We start from the raw sequence: 14,063 nt of genomic DNA on the forward strand, positions 1-14,063 counted from the left end.
GGGTTGTGGAGCGGCCAATCGGCAGCTGGTGCCTTGCATCACGGAGCGCGTCGGCTACCGTCGCACGTTTCATCTTGCGCGTCCTGCCGACATGATGTCCGCAAAACAGTACCAGAGGATGCGTTCGGTGTCGGACGGATCCTCCCCTTCGACTCAATACAGATATGCAAAGCCGACATTTAGGAAACGCTCCGAGAACTTTCCGTGGATGGTCTTCCAGGCGTCTGACCTCGTCGTCTCCACGCAGCTGTAATCGCACCCATCAATGCAGAGGCAGACCGACCTTGTTCCCTCCTTTTTCCTAGCGGTGGTGTCGATATGCCATCTCGGACTGACCTTACTGGGCTGGGGGTGCGGATGTTCCAGTTGTCCATAGGATATGCCGGGTGAGGACGGTACGAGGTGGGAGAGTCATCGTCGCTCTTGCGAGGGATTGTCGGCAGAGGGCGGGGGGAATACTCTGGGGGTGCGAGCTTGATAGACGGTGGAATGGAGAGACGGTAGGGATTTGGGACTTTAGGGATACGGCTGACTGGTCGTTGTGTCTGCTCATTGGGATAATCAACTGACACTCTTGCCTCTGAATCCGGTGCACCACGAGGGACGTAGGTTCGTGGATGCTCTTCACTTCCCACTGGACGATTCGATGCTCCTTGCCATGATCTCTGCGGCTGCATTGATTTGGCTCTAGTGGGAGTGTCTGTGGTCGTGGCCTCTTCGCTCTTGCTCTCGACACTCGCTGCTATTCCTTCCCCGAGGTCCTCCGTGCAATCATGGAAAGCATCTTCTGACTCCGTGCCAAGGGAGCTCCGGGTTCTGTTTACTTCCATGGCCCCGCAGCTATCATCCCCCAGTGGCTCTATCACAGAAAGATCATTCTCCTCGCCATCCCTGCTATGGTCTTGCTCGAGCAATCCGAGGTCCCTCAGCTGATCCCAGGTGCGATAGTAGTACCGAAAAGTAGCGAATGGTTGGTCAATAGGATCGATGAGCGCGAACTTGTAGAAACGTTTTGGCTGTTCTGGTCCTGCACGGCCAGCGCTCACCAGGCTGGAAAGTCAGTACGTTCTTAGCGTCTTCCAACGCGTTCTTACCTGATTCCCTTGCCACTCTTTGCGTGTTGTGTGTCCGTGTATTGTTCTGCCTGTCGTTCGATACGCTTCCTTCCATCTGCACGGTGTACTCGTATCTCAACACGCGCTGTCTTGTCAAACATGTCCACCAAATCCCTGCCATATGCAGGCGGTGTAAAGCAAAGCACTCGCTTCTCAATCCTCTTCTTCCCTTGTTCATCCTCGGGCGTCTCAAACAGCCCAAACATGGTCTTCCCCTGCCATTTCTCTGCCTTTCCCGTCGACCAGCTCGTGACGTATGCGCCGTCGACATATAGCTTGAAGAGAAAATAGTGGCCTTCAGGAACTGGCGGCGATACCGAGTAGCCTATCCAGAAAGTGCTGCCTGGATAAGCAGGTACGTAGACGCTGCATGTTGACGTTTTGTTGTCGACCAAATCAGGTGTGAAACCGGTTATACCGCGCGCGACGTAGTGATCTCTAGGATCAGGAAGATACTCGGGGAGTGTCTCGATATCGAACTGCGAGTGTAGTCCAATGTCGATACTGCGGTAGTGCATGGTGACGTGATGGTTGTCAGTGATTGGATCGGAGTTGCGATTGCCTTTGCTTGAAGCACGCAGACTAGCGCGATTGCTTCATCTGGACCTATACATACCCTCAATTCCCTACACATCACGAAAGCTTGCAGAAACGTCGTATACATCAGTTTTACCTGTTTGATAACACAATGTCACTCGATGCGTCTTTCATCACTAGCAGGTAATTCTTTGTGCACGACCTTACTATCACTGACCATGCTTACGTACAATAGCTTTACTTTCATCGTGCAAATTCACAGCCTCCCTCAGCATTCTCCTTTTACTATATAATCCTGTATTTCGCAGACTTTTCTTTTAGCACGACCACCATTACCAAGTATCACCAGACTCAACTCTCAAAACCAAGTCTGTTCCATCATCACCACCAAGACTAGCAATTACCATTGGTTCCGTCATGGCGACCATGAAAAAATCCAAGCCCGCTTCCAAGAAGCTCACCGTCCACCAGCTCGCCTCACTCAAGACGGGCCGCAAGGCAAACATCATGATCGGTCCTGAGGGAAATCGGTACATCGCCGTTGAGCGTGTGTCCGTCGACCTGCTGGCACACTTCTCCCGGACCGCGCACAAGAAGTTGATCGAAGAGAACGAAACCATTCTAACCATTCCCAACGGCTCCAAGAAGGCTATCTTTTGGATTTACAAGTACATGCAGGCCGACCAGCGCAATCCTCAAGATCTGGAGACATTTGAGTCGCTCAACTCCCACGTGCTTGTTCTTCTCTACAAGCATTGCGTGTCTCTTTAGTATGCCCCGCTGCAGAATCGGATTTACCAGCGCCTAAAGGGTTCGCTCATCGAGTCCCTTCCGACCATCCAGGAGATTGAACTATATCAGACTGCAATTCCACCGCTTTATCAATATGTGGTCCAGATCATCGCTGGAGAGATGATCAAACCTTGGACCTGCAACTATACCGCTTATCAGGATCTTACTGAGACCAACAAGGCGTATGGCAAGGGCCTTGATGAAGCAATCCAGAAACTTCTCACTGCTGGCATCAAGCGTGGTAAGGAGTACTACGCGCGCACGAAGAACCCCGAGGTGATCTGGTCAAAGGATTACAAGAACGCGGTTTCGGCTGGTAAGAAGCCTCCGAAGTAGCCCACCCTTGGAAACTTCACCAAGAACCCCGTGCCTAGCCAGGCGTCTGGTCTTTCCAACACCAAAGCAAAGCATCACGATGCGGCCAAGAACGCTTCCAGTGTCCAGGGTACCACGTCACAGGTGCCCTTTATGTGTTACAAGTGTCACGGTGAGGGTCATCTCGCTCGCAACTGCACCGTCAAGCTTGAGCCCAAGCCTGCCAACTGCTATAAATGCAACGAGCCGGGCCACATCGCTCGCAACTGCACCAAGGTGCCTTCTGCCCGGGTCAACAAGCCCATCACCTGCTACAACTGCGGTGAGTGCACCCTTCCGAACCGTCGTCGTGTAGTTCCGGTCATCCAAGTGAGCGATTTTGGCGGAGGTCTTCAGACTTGTGATCGTGTGGTGCGAAAGGGCGAGTTGAGCCGTACTGGCATGCGCATCTAAGTATAATTGGCTTTTGGATGTGACATTCGACTGTTTATTTCTTTTCATGAAGCAAGGCTGCCCATTGATGGAACCTAAGAACGACTTTCAAGAGGTTGGATAGGACATGTTTTAGAGTGGCAAGACCACCATCTTAGCAATATCACATATAAGTTGATATGGGAACCTGCTCTGTTTACAAATATGATATGATTGCTGTAGTGACTCTTTATGTTAGCAGCTGGTGACAAACAGACTAAAAGCGTTGTATACAGTGAGAAGTATTCATCGGTACTATGTTGTTCTACTCTTTCCCCTCTCCAGGCTTCTTGTCTTTTTCTAGATAGTCTTTGATACTGAACATGGCAGTGCCCCTCTCTAATGGCTTCGCTTGCGTCTCACTAGGCTTCCAACCGATCATGTAGATTAATCGAAATGTTGCAGGCAATGTCCCATCTTCGTTGCCGTGTAGTTCTTTGTATATGCCCTCGGCAGCTAAAAGCACATCCCGCTGTATCGGGCCCTTTTCTCGCGATAGTACGGCATTTGACTCGCCCATGGCCTGTAGGTCTTTCATTAGTGAGAAGGTATCCGGGAAGTCAACTACGATATCATCGACGTCCACGGTGAGAAGGTTGAAGCCAGCCTTTTGTAGTAGACCACCGACATCTTTAACATCTGCCAGTGGGGAAGTATGCGTCGAAACGCCGCCTCGTCGGTCGAGCTCTGCTAGTTGGAGGGATGTGCGAAGTTCGTATAAACTATCACCGCCCATCATGACGCCAATGAAGGGACCGTCCGGCTTTAGTATATTGTTGACTTGGGCTAGCACTGACGGCAAGTCGTTGATCCAATGCATGCTTAGATTGCTCAAAACAGCATCAAATGTATCCGCTTCGTACGGTAGGAGCTCTGACGTTGGCAAGACTTCTCGTACAATGTCAATCTCCTTGTTAAAAGGCAGGTCGGCATCTCGGTACAACAGCGTTTCGGAGGAGTCTGCGGCTATGATGGTACCGATACGCTTCGATCGTGGACCTTTGTCTGGCGCATCTTCGGAAGGAAGTGTGAGTGCGCGAGCTAGATTACATGCGTTCGCTCCGAGGTCCAGGACTTTGGGGAAGTGGCGATTGATATCCTGTCTCATTAGCAATGCTTTGTTATTGGTGGGGAAGACATACCAAAACTCGCTCACATAACCGCGAAGCTACCTCGTCTCTCAAGTAATCCACGCCCCTACTAGTCTCCTTGTCCGATGCCGCTCTTTCCTTTTGCATCCACTTCTGCTGAGCACTAAATATCTCCATCATTGGGGCTCCGGGAGATTGAACGGCATAGCGTCGCGTGCTTTGTCGGGGCAAGCATCTTCGCCTCAATGGCGGGATGAAGGCGCGTATCGAGAAGGTGGCCATCATGAACGATTGAATCAATTGAGCTTGAAACAATGACAGAGGTCGAATGGAGGCAATGCGCGTGGGAGGAGATGTCAAAACCACTACGTCAAGACCCTGGTGTCGCTGCACCAATCGGCGTTTGGCTCCACCGAGCTCTCCCTCCGCGCTCCACAACTTGTCCCCCATCCCTCGCTGTATTCGCTATACCTTGAGCTACCTGTCAAGGAGGAGTAGAAGCTTGGTATTGCCATTGAATTGTTACTTCGCCATGGCACAGGCCTTTCCGTACACGTACTACGCATGCGATTGCTTCGACAACAACACCACGACTGTTACGAAACGCTCGCAATTCATCGCCGCATCAGAAGACGAGGAGCAGAACTTCGACCCGCAAGATCCGCGCTCCAACTATGCCCTCTACCCGCTCGAACACCTTCTCTACTGCGAAGATTGTCTACAAATACGGTGTCCGCGATGTGTCATTGAAGAGACGCTGAACTGGTACTGCCCAAACTGCCTGTTCGAAGTACCGAGCTCCGTAGTCAAGAGTGACGGGAACCGATGCACGCGAAACTGTTTCAACTGCCCAGTATGCATATCGCCGCTCATAGTCAACCTGCTCGAAAACCCCGACGCGGATCAAAGCGCACCGGACCGACACATACTGGCGTGCCCATACTGCCATTGGAGTACTGTGGAGACTGGCATAGAGTTTGAGAAACATACCGGCGTATATAGCCAGATTGCACGGATAGCAAATGGTGGAAAGCCCATACCGACGTCTAAGGAGCGTGACAAGGAGCGCGAGAGGCGTAAGGAGATGGAAGCACGGCAGCAAAATCCCCTGTCGCCTTCTAGCGACTCGACAGGCATGGACATTGGAGAGTACGAGCCGCCTACTCGTGATGACCTATTTTCGAACCTCGCTGCCTTTTACAAAGCACAGCTAGAGGCCCAGACACCGGCGAATCCCCTCGAGATGAACTTTTCTTCGCCGTCCGCCTACTCCCGCATAATGAACTTGTATTCAACAACCACTGCAAAGAAGCAGAAGCGCGACAAGCCGACACCAATGCGTGAGGCGGCTTCAGAGTTGGAGGGGCTGGTTATACACGATCCTTCCTCGGACATTGCAGCAATCGAGCGTATCAAGCGGGGCGGATGGGGCACTACACTCTCGCCCGCCCAGAAGCTCGCACAGCAAAACCCCTACATAAGGTTTGACGACGAGCTACGACCGATCCCGACGTTGCTCTGTACAAAGCGCTCAAAACGATGTCGCTCATGTCGACACATTCTCTCTAAGCCAGAGTCCAAGATTACGTCAACACGATACAAGATCAAATTACTAGCACTCAACCATATCCCTCGACTCAGCATCCGTGCGTTACCACCCACCTCGGACGTCCCCCCACTCCCCGGCATGTTGCCCGTTCCACCGCCACCCTTCAACTACAACGCTCTTCGTCCCGGGCTTCCAGCCCACTTTCTCCTGCACCTCAGCAACCCGCTCTTCGACCCCATCCGCGTCACCCTAGCCACTGCTAGTACCACGCCTGGAAAGGTACAATCCCGCGTCACAATCCTGTGTCCACAATTTGACGTCGGCGCCAACACTGATGTCTGGGATGATGCGCTGTCCTCCTCTCCCGCTCCGATGCCGCGTCGCTCGACCATCAACGCCGAAACAGGGCAAATTGAAGCAGGCAAGGTTTGGGATAAAGGAAGGAATTGGACTAGTGTGGCTATCGAAGTCATCCCAGGTTTTCTGAGTGAGCTTGGCGATGATGAAGAGCTGGAGGAAGATGATAACCTACTCGAGATACCGATCTTTGTACGGCTAGAATTTGAGGCTGATGTTAACGCTGAGGAGAGAGGGTTGGGTGATTCTAGAGGATCAAAGGGGGAAAAGGAGAAGCGAGAGGAGGCGTTTTGGACAGTAGTGGGTGCAGGGAGGATAGTGGAGGCATAGTCCTGCGTTTAGTGATACCCCTTTATTGATCGATGAGTTCTGTCACTTTTAGCCATGTGAATTCAATATCAACTTATGAATCTATTTCTTCAATCACTACCCAAAGTGCGTATCGTTGGGAAACACGTCTCCGTCCTTCTTCTTCTTCCGCGTAAACATACCATCCAGCGTGCCCTGGCTGGCTTCCCGCTTATGCGCTACCTTCTTCTCGCTCTTCACTGCCGTCTTTCTCGCTTGTTTAGGATTCATTGGCTCGTCGATGTCCTGCTTATCTTCATCCGCATCATCTTCATGTTTGACCATGGCGCCCGGTGGACCTTGATCCCCCTCCGTCGGCCCTTCAGCACCATCCTCAAACACCTTTCGCCATGACCCATCCAGAACTTGGGGCGAGTTGCCGTAGAGATTGACATGATACGCATTCTTCATTCCGGCCAAACAGATATCTCTTCTTTCCGCAAAGTCAAACATCGGCTTTGGGTACGTCTTCATGCTACCCTCCGCCGCAGCCGACCCATCACCCTTGATCAAGCAACCCCATTTCTTCTGGTCGACAATCGGCGCCTTGTGCGGCTCGTAGATGTATTTCTTGTCAAACTTTGCCAGTTCAGGGACATATTTCCTCACAAGTTTGCCCTCTTTGTCCCATTTCTGGGGAAATGCAATGGGCGAGTAGCAGCGGTAGAATTGGGCGAAAAAGGCAGTGCAGGATAACCACTGCCAGTTTCCAATGTTACACGCTGCCTCGTGGTCAATGAGCCATTCTTCAAATACTTCAGCACCGCGCTCCCAATCAATGTAGCAGCCGCCTCTTGTTAGAAAACAGGCCACGGCATGCCTTCCCAGATGATGGATCCAGCCTTCTTGTGCAAGCTGGCGCATGAGCGCGTCAATCCATGGAAAGCCTGTTTGGCCGTGTTTCCAGCGCTGAAAATGGGCTTCTGCTTCTGCGTTGTCGACCATGTACTCTCCAGTGATGAGGCCCGATTTGGTGTCGATCTTGGACGGGAGATGCCAGGGTATAAAACGGCAGTTTGGGTTGTTGTACGTCTGACCAAACGAGTAGCCCAGTGCTGCTTGTGCGCCAAAGTACATGTCGCGGAAGAGAAGTTGGCCTGTCAGACTAACAGGGGGCTGAGAAGCTTTTCCCTTGAACTTGTCAACTACATCCTGTGCACGCCAGTAGAAGAGGCGACAGCTCAAGGACCCAAAGTGCATGTGTGGCGAGAGAAGGGTAGTAGACTGAGGTTCAAAAGCCGTGGGGGCGGTCTTGGGCTTCTCAAACGTCGCTGTATACTCTTCATTTGCGATAATCTCATCAAGAGCCCGTAGTGCTTCTGTCTCGCCGCCACGATGGGCTGTTGTTGCGGGTTTTAGACCCAGTTCTTCCATGGTGGGCACTGCAAAGTCACCGTTTGGCCCTGCCAACGCAGTATACGACGCCTCATCACCGTCTCTTTGTATCGCATTCACATCTGGCTGGCTTTCTGGTCTTTCTTGGTCAAACTTCAGATCAGTATCGCCTGGATTGGGAAATGACTTTGGTGCTGGTATTGGTCTAGGAATCCGGCCAATCTTCTTGCCCGCAGCTTGGACCTGGGTAATGCTCATCGTCGGCTTCCCGTGATTCTGCTTTACCAGTTCATCGGGATCGTACAATGTCCGCCCCGTCTTCACAACCACCTCTACGCCTGACTTTCTCGCAATCTCCAATACCTTGTCATCTCGCTCCCTAGCATACGCATCCGTGTCCTTTTCAAACACCATATGAGTAATCTTCCAGGCTTTGAACAACTTCGGAAACAGAGTCTGCGGAGCTTCCCGGATAACAAAGAGCTTCGACTTTGGATTCAGCTTGGTGATGGACTTGGACAGGTCATCCTGACAGTCTAAAAGATACTGCCAGCGATTGGGCCCTACACGAGCGCGGTAGACATAGTGTGGATCCCATGTCCAGATGGGGTAGAGACATGCTGGATTGAGGTCCAGGGCGGCTTTGAGGGCTGGGGAGTCGTGGAGGCGCAAGTCGGTCCTAAACCAGTAGATGACCCGCGGTTTCGACATTGGGCTGCGTCGAGTTTGGGCGAAACCCTGAGCTCGTACTGGAGGTGAACAAAGCTTGCAAAGAAATTGGATCGGGGTTTTTTGAACGCCTGCAGGATGAATGCCTAGGACGCAAAAGCAAACGTGATGCTGTCAACCAATCCACGGAAAGGCGCGTAGCATCCATGCTGTCATGGATCGAAGCTAAATGCTCGCTTATCTGCTAGGTCTAGGTGAAAGACCAATCGGCCTTATAAGTACATAGCAGCCCAAGTTTCCTTGGAGGTGTGAGTGTCTGAGTCGTGGATAACTGCTACTAAACAAATGGGGTGATATCGTTGGTTATATGAATAAACGAAGCTCGACAGATGCCAGCGCTGCCCGAACTATAATAGCAGCCGTGACAGCTCAGCGTGTCAATGAGGCTCGAATGTCCAACGTCGAGCTTACAGGTCCCTGCAGCACCCCCACGCAGCTGAAGCCGTAGGTATACTTTTGATTTTGTCGCCACAGGTAGTGACGCGCCATTTGAAGTAGTGGCACGCGTTGCAGGTGGAGTGGTCACGACATTGTATGGATGCGTCTACCCCGCACGAGGCAAAGAGGCAGTTGATCGGAGGAGCGTCGGAAGACAAGACCAAGACCAAGACGACGTTGGCGGACACCAGCAAGGCCGGTTCGCGCATGATGATGAAAGAAGTCCAGCCAGCAACGGCTTGTTAGCGGGTCCTGCATCGTCAGTCCAAGGTTTGGATGGGCTCGGGAACTAGTTCGAGTGCTGGCTGCGGGCCCAAGCTCCCCGAGCTCGTGGCCAGGGTTTATGGTGTGAAAACAATCTCTCAACAGATAATTGTGCGCGCTTTGACCGTTGACCGACGGGCCGTGGCCTCATGAATTGACTGTGACGTGTACCCCTAATTATCTTTCAGGGTTATCAGTAGACTGAGGGTGCCGCAACTACCGCTGCAGCTACTTGCCTTGGGTACAACTTGCACTGCAGATCGGCGCCTACTCAATACGGTACTTTGCTGCGGGGAAACAACACGGCCTGCATACCAGCTATCTGCCGTCTGTCTTTGACTCAATTTTCCAGTGACTCTTCTCCTCACTTTGTTGTGTCCTTGCACGTCGACTACAATGGCGCAGCCCTTGGAAGATGCGTACATTACGGTGCGTGAAATGTAGTGGTACAAGCACGCGAGCTAACATGCATGCAGCTTCTTATGAGCGATTCCTACCTGCCAGGCGCTGTGGTTCTCGCCAATTCGTTGCGCGATGCCGGCACCAAGAAGAAGCTTGCCGTGCTCGTCACCATGGACACGCTTTCTGCGGACACGATCGGTGAGCTCAAGACGCTCTACGACTATCTGATCCCGGTCCAGCGTATTCGAAGTTCCAATACTGCCAACCTGTATCTTATGGGACGGCCTGACCTGGCATTCGCCTTCACCAAGATTGCCCTCTGGCGGCAGACGCAGTTTCGCAAGTTGGTGTACCTCGATGCTGATGTGGTAGCTCTCCGCGCGCTCGACGAGCTCTTTGACATTGAGGCGTCGTTTGCAGCAGCTCCAGACATTGGCTGGCCAGATGCCTTCAACAGCGGTGTCATGGTGATCAAGCCCGACATGGGCGAATACTGGGCGCTGCAAACCATGGCTGCGGCTGGCGACAGCTTCGACGGCGCAGACCAAGGCTTACTGAACCAGTACTTCGAGCACCGTCCGTGGCAGCGACTAAAGTTTACTTACAATTGCACCCCCAACGCAGAGTACCAGTGGGAGCCGGCCTACCGCCACTACAAGCGCGATATTGCGGCCGTCCACTTTATCGGCAAGAACAAGCCCTGGTCGAGCCAGCATAGCGGCGGAACAGGCGTCTATGGAGAGCTCCTAGCGCGGTGGTGGGCTGTACATCAGAGGCATTTGCACAGGGAAAAGGCAGCCAAAGAAGCGGGTGAGGCACATAGCACTCAAAGTGACTTTTCCTCTCCCCCTGCCCCTGTCGAGGCCTCGGTTGTTACCACTGAGTCTCCTATGACTGAACCTGCCGATGAGATACAGAATATTGACCAAGGAATGACAGAACCTACCCCAGAACAACGCAAGTTTTCCGCGCCCGAGATGGAATGGGATGCCACCAAGTATGTCTCTCAATAACCTCGCCGATTGTGCTAACAATCCAGGGCTGGACCACCGTCAGAATCGAGGCCCGAGGCTGCCAACCTCCCGACCCATACCTACACATTTAGTGACAACCCCTCGCTCTTCCAGGCGCCGCGTACCTACCCTGAAGCCCCAACAGACATGTGGTACAAGGTTCCAGACAACAAACCCAAGCCTGCTGACCAGCCCAAGCCTATTTTCCCCTGGGAGCAAAAGGCCGACAAGCCCAAGCCCACTCGTGTATTTGCTGAAGATTTATCCCCAGAACCTACCCCTGCCCCAACCCCATCGAACCACCCCTTCTCCACTAGACATTACGATGACGAGATTGCCGTCTCAGGAGGACCAGAGCAGGTCGTGAGCCCCGACCAGGGCAATGACCAGCAGTGGCAGTCATACCAACGTGCCAGTGTCAATGCTTGGGACAGCGTTCCGGGTATTGAGAATTATGTTCGTGCCATATCGGACCTCAGCGGAAACGGAAAACGCGGTAAGAACCAATCTATGCAACAAACCACGGGCACGGATGACATCAGTTCACCGTTGCTGGAACGCAGACAACGTCGAGAGAGCCTTATCCTGACCGATTTCCCAACCGCAGAGGACCGTCCGAGTCTCCCCGTTACCCCAGCCCCTGTCCGTCGTCCAATGTTCTGGGGTGAAGAGAGGAACCAAGCAGGCGAGCTTCCTTCGGCTACAGGAGTGCCCGACCAGACCGAATGGGTATGTTTTCTGCCTCCTATGCATCGATCTGTAACTCGGACTAATTCGAATAGAATCCTGAAGAGAGACTCGACCAGCTCCGCCGCTCCTCCGTTATGGAGTTTGAGCACCTGAAAAAGGACGAGCATCCAGACCCACCGTTGCGCGCGCTTCCCGAGCACTCGATTGCTGGGGAGAAAGAGGCCAGCGCCACCCATGCTCTTGGATTAGATGGAGCCAACGATGGTCCCGCCGAGAAAGACTTTGCCACCAGCCAGTCCACGCTTCCTGAAGGCGAGCAGGTCCAGGCTGTAGGAGACGAGCTGAACCCCACGCAGTCTGCAACCTAGGAGGAGAGATTCATGTTACACGATACTACGAGCTAATGTCTTGCGGGAAGGCGGCGATTCCATCTTTATGTTCATGTTCCCGTTTGTACAAGTGTATACTTCGAGATTATTGCGCGCGAACTGGGGTTTCTGCATTTGCATGCATTGCGTAGCGCTCATAGCATAACCGTTGGCTTGGTGATTAGTCTTGAATTTAGGACGCGTGATTCGCATATGTGGGCTGTATGCAGGGACGCAGGAAGCATTTCGTGCATGCGCTCGGGCCGGTCGCTAAAGAGCTTGACTCTGCTGGCGTTGGTGCAATCTGCTGAGTTGAACAGCTGCAGCCACAGACATGCCACCAAGATGGTCGGGCCCCGCTTACTGCCCCTCACTGCCTTTGCCCCTCGGGTTGCGGCCTTCACACACGCACCTGCCCGATTAATACCAGCACCAGCCTGTAGACCGCGAATAAGCGCGTCGACCACCTTGATACGTTCCCGGAAATTCCTTTCCTCTTCATCACTGTTGCAGAGATCTGTCGTGGACGCATATACGCCTGATCGACTACCAAACACTGCCTGGCCCTACCTATATCGACTGCTCGACAAGATGGCGCACCTTGACCCGTACTTTAAGCAGGTGGATGCCCTACAGGGTAACTTCATCGAGAGACTGAGGGAGGCTGTGGCTATCCCAAGTATCAGCTCCGAAGACCAGAGGAGGCCTGATGTCGTCAAGGTAGGTGGAGTTTCACACTTTACAACAGCTTGGCTGACTCTGTTAGATGGGCCACTGGCTCGCGGACCAAATCAAGGCGCTCGGGGGTACCGTTGAGCTCCGTGAGCTTGGAAAGCAGCCCGGTCGCGAACATCTCGACCTTCCACCGTGTCTCCTAGGACGCTACGGAGACGATCCCAAGAAGTTCAACGTCCTCGTCTATGGCCACTACGATGTTCAGCCTGCGAACAAGTCCGACGGCTGGGCGACGGACCCCTTCACCCTGAGCATCGACGACAAGGACCGCATGTACGGACGTGGCAGCACCGACGACAAGGGCCCGGTTCTGGGATGGCTGAACGCAATCGAGGCACACCAAAAGGCAGGTGTAGAACTGCCAGTAAACCTAGTCATGTGCTTCGAGGGTATGGAGGAGAATGGTTCGGAGGGTCTAGACGACACCATCCGCGCAGAGGCGAGGAAGTTCTTCAAGGATGTGGATGTTGTGTGCATCTCGGACAACTACTGGCTGGGAACCGAGAAGCCTTGCTTGACATATGGTGTCCGTGGATGCAACTACTACCAGATCGAGGTCTCTGGACCTGGCCAAGATTTGCACTCTGGTGTCTACGGTGGCATGACACACGAGCCCATGACCGACTTGGTGCGCATCATGAACTCGCTGGTCGACCCTGACGGCAAGATTCTCATCAAGGGCGTCGACGACCTCGTTGCCCCCCTTACCGAAGAGGAGGCTGCCCTCTACCCACCAATCGCCTTTACCATGGACGGGCTAAGGGAATCGCTCGGTGGTGAGACGACAATCCACGACAACAAGGAGGATGCGCTAAAGCACAAGATGCGATACCCTTCTTTGTCGCTTCACGGCATCGAGGGTGCTTTCTACTCCGAAGGCGCAAAGACCGTCATCCCAGCCAAGGTCATTGGAAAGTTCTCCATTCGCACAGTGCCCAACATGGAGATTGACCCAGTCACAAAGCTCGTCGAGAAGCACATCAACGATGAGTTTGCGAAGCTCAAGTCGAAGAACAAGATGAAGTTTAGCGTTGTACACTGCGGAAAGTGGTGGGTAGAGGACCCCAACCATCCCAACTACACTGCTGCAGCAAAGGCCGTTGAGAGAGTTTTTGGCGTCAAGCCCGATATGACAAGAGAAGGCGGCAGTATCCCTGTGACGCTCACTTTCCAGGAGGAGCTGGGCAAGAACGTCTTGTTGCTGCCCATGGGTAGCTCAACAGATGCCGCGCATTCGATCAACGAGAAGCTCGACAAGCGCAACTATATTGAAGGCACGAAGCTACTCGGCGCCTACCTGCACTATGTTGCAGCGGAGCTCAAGCGCGATTAGTCTGTAGAACAGATGATAATACCCGTGAATATATTGAATATCTCGTTCCAAAACTGAATGAGTAAACGTGATTTCGTTTTGGAAGCTATTTCATACAATTTAATCAGTTCCATTGATGTTGTCGCACTGGAGGGGTCGAGGTGCAGGAGTCCAGCTTTGACCACATCGGGGCGGAACAACT

The 14,063-nt window shown here is 52.9% G+C and overlaps 8 protein-coding genes across 8 annotated transcripts; 4 read left to right on the forward strand and 4 right to left on the reverse strand.

Moving 5' to 3' along the window:
- Positions 1-179: 179 nt before the first annotated feature.
- Positions 180-1,633, reverse strand: PtrM4_004040 (uncharacterized protein; the record flags this gene model as incomplete). The annotated part of the gene is made up of 2 exons (XM_001930425.1): positions 180-1,050; positions 1,095-1,633. The coding sequence occupies 2 exons, from the start codon at positions 1,631-1,633 to the stop codon at positions 180-182; spliced, it is 1,410 nt and encodes a 469-aa protein (XP_001930460.1).
- Positions 1,634-2,078: 445 nt separating this feature from the next.
- On the forward strand, positions 2,079-3,212 carry PtrM4_004050 (AIR1, Arginine methyltransferase-interacting protein, contains RING Zn-finger; the record flags this gene model as incomplete). The annotated part of the gene is made up of 3 exons (XM_066102705.1): positions 2,079-2,384; positions 2,439-2,776; positions 2,819-3,212. The coding sequence occupies 3 exons, from the start codon at positions 2,079-2,081 to the stop codon at positions 3,210-3,212; spliced, it is 1,038 nt and encodes a 345-aa protein (XP_065964907.1).
- A 283-nt stretch (positions 3,213-3,495) lies between these two features.
- On the reverse strand, positions 3,496-4,501 carry PtrM4_004060 (Methyltransf-11 multi-domain protein; the record flags this gene model as incomplete). The annotated part of the gene is made up of 2 exons (XM_001930427.2): positions 3,496-4,329; positions 4,373-4,501. The coding sequence occupies 2 exons, from the start codon at positions 4,499-4,501 to the stop codon at positions 3,496-3,498; spliced, it is 963 nt and encodes a 320-aa protein (XP_001930462.2).
- Positions 4,502-4,853: 352 nt separating this feature from the next.
- On the forward strand, positions 4,854-6,557 carry PtrM4_004070 (dynactin Arp1 p62 subunit RO2; the record flags this gene model as incomplete). The annotated part of the gene is made up of 1 exon (XM_001930428.1): positions 4,854-6,557. The coding sequence occupies one exon, from the start codon at positions 4,854-4,856 to the stop codon at positions 6,555-6,557; it is 1,704 nt and encodes a 567-aa protein (XP_001930463.1).
- Positions 6,558-6,653: 96 nt separating this feature from the next.
- On the reverse strand, positions 6,654-8,621 carry PtrM4_004080 (PhrB, Deoxyribodipyrimidine photolyase; the record flags this gene model as incomplete). Its single annotated transcript, XM_001930429.1, has 1 exon — positions 6,654-8,621. One exon carries the CDS (start codon positions 8,619-8,621, stop codon positions 6,654-6,656), a length of 1,968 nt encoding a protein of 655 aa, XP_001930464.1.
- Positions 8,622-9,046: 425 nt separating this feature from the next.
- Positions 9,047-9,286, reverse strand: PtrM4_004090 (uncharacterized protein; the record flags this gene model as incomplete). The annotated part of the gene is made up of 1 exon (XM_066102706.1): positions 9,047-9,286. One exon carries the CDS (start codon positions 9,284-9,286, stop codon positions 9,047-9,049), a length of 240 nt encoding a protein of 79 aa, XP_065964908.1.
- Positions 9,287-9,737: 451 nt separating this feature from the next.
- PtrM4_004100 (glycosyltransferase family 8 protein) lies at positions 9,738-11,814 on the forward strand (the record flags this gene model as incomplete). The annotated part of the gene is made up of 4 exons (XM_066102707.1): positions 9,738-9,770; positions 9,818-10,740; positions 10,783-11,485; positions 11,539-11,814. The coding sequence occupies 4 exons, from the start codon at positions 9,738-9,740 to the stop codon at positions 11,812-11,814; spliced, it is 1,935 nt and encodes a 644-aa protein (XP_065964909.1).
- A 591-nt stretch (positions 11,815-12,405) lies between these two features.
- On the forward strand, positions 12,406-13,882 carry PtrM4_004110 (beta-Ala-His dipeptidase; the record flags this gene model as incomplete). Its single annotated transcript, XM_001930432.2, has 2 exons — positions 12,406-12,534; positions 12,581-13,882. The coding sequence occupies 2 exons, from the start codon at positions 12,406-12,408 to the stop codon at positions 13,880-13,882; spliced, it is 1,431 nt and encodes a 476-aa protein (XP_001930467.1).
- Positions 13,883-14,063: the final 181 nt, after the last annotated feature.

This window comes from Pyrenophora tritici-repentis, chromosome 1 (assembly GCF_003171515.1).
Source record: "Pyrenophora tritici-repentis strain M4 chromosome 1, whole genome shotgun sequence".
Taxonomy (NCBI): domain Eukaryota; kingdom Fungi; phylum Ascomycota; class Dothideomycetes; order Pleosporales; family Pleosporaceae; genus Pyrenophora; species Pyrenophora tritici-repentis.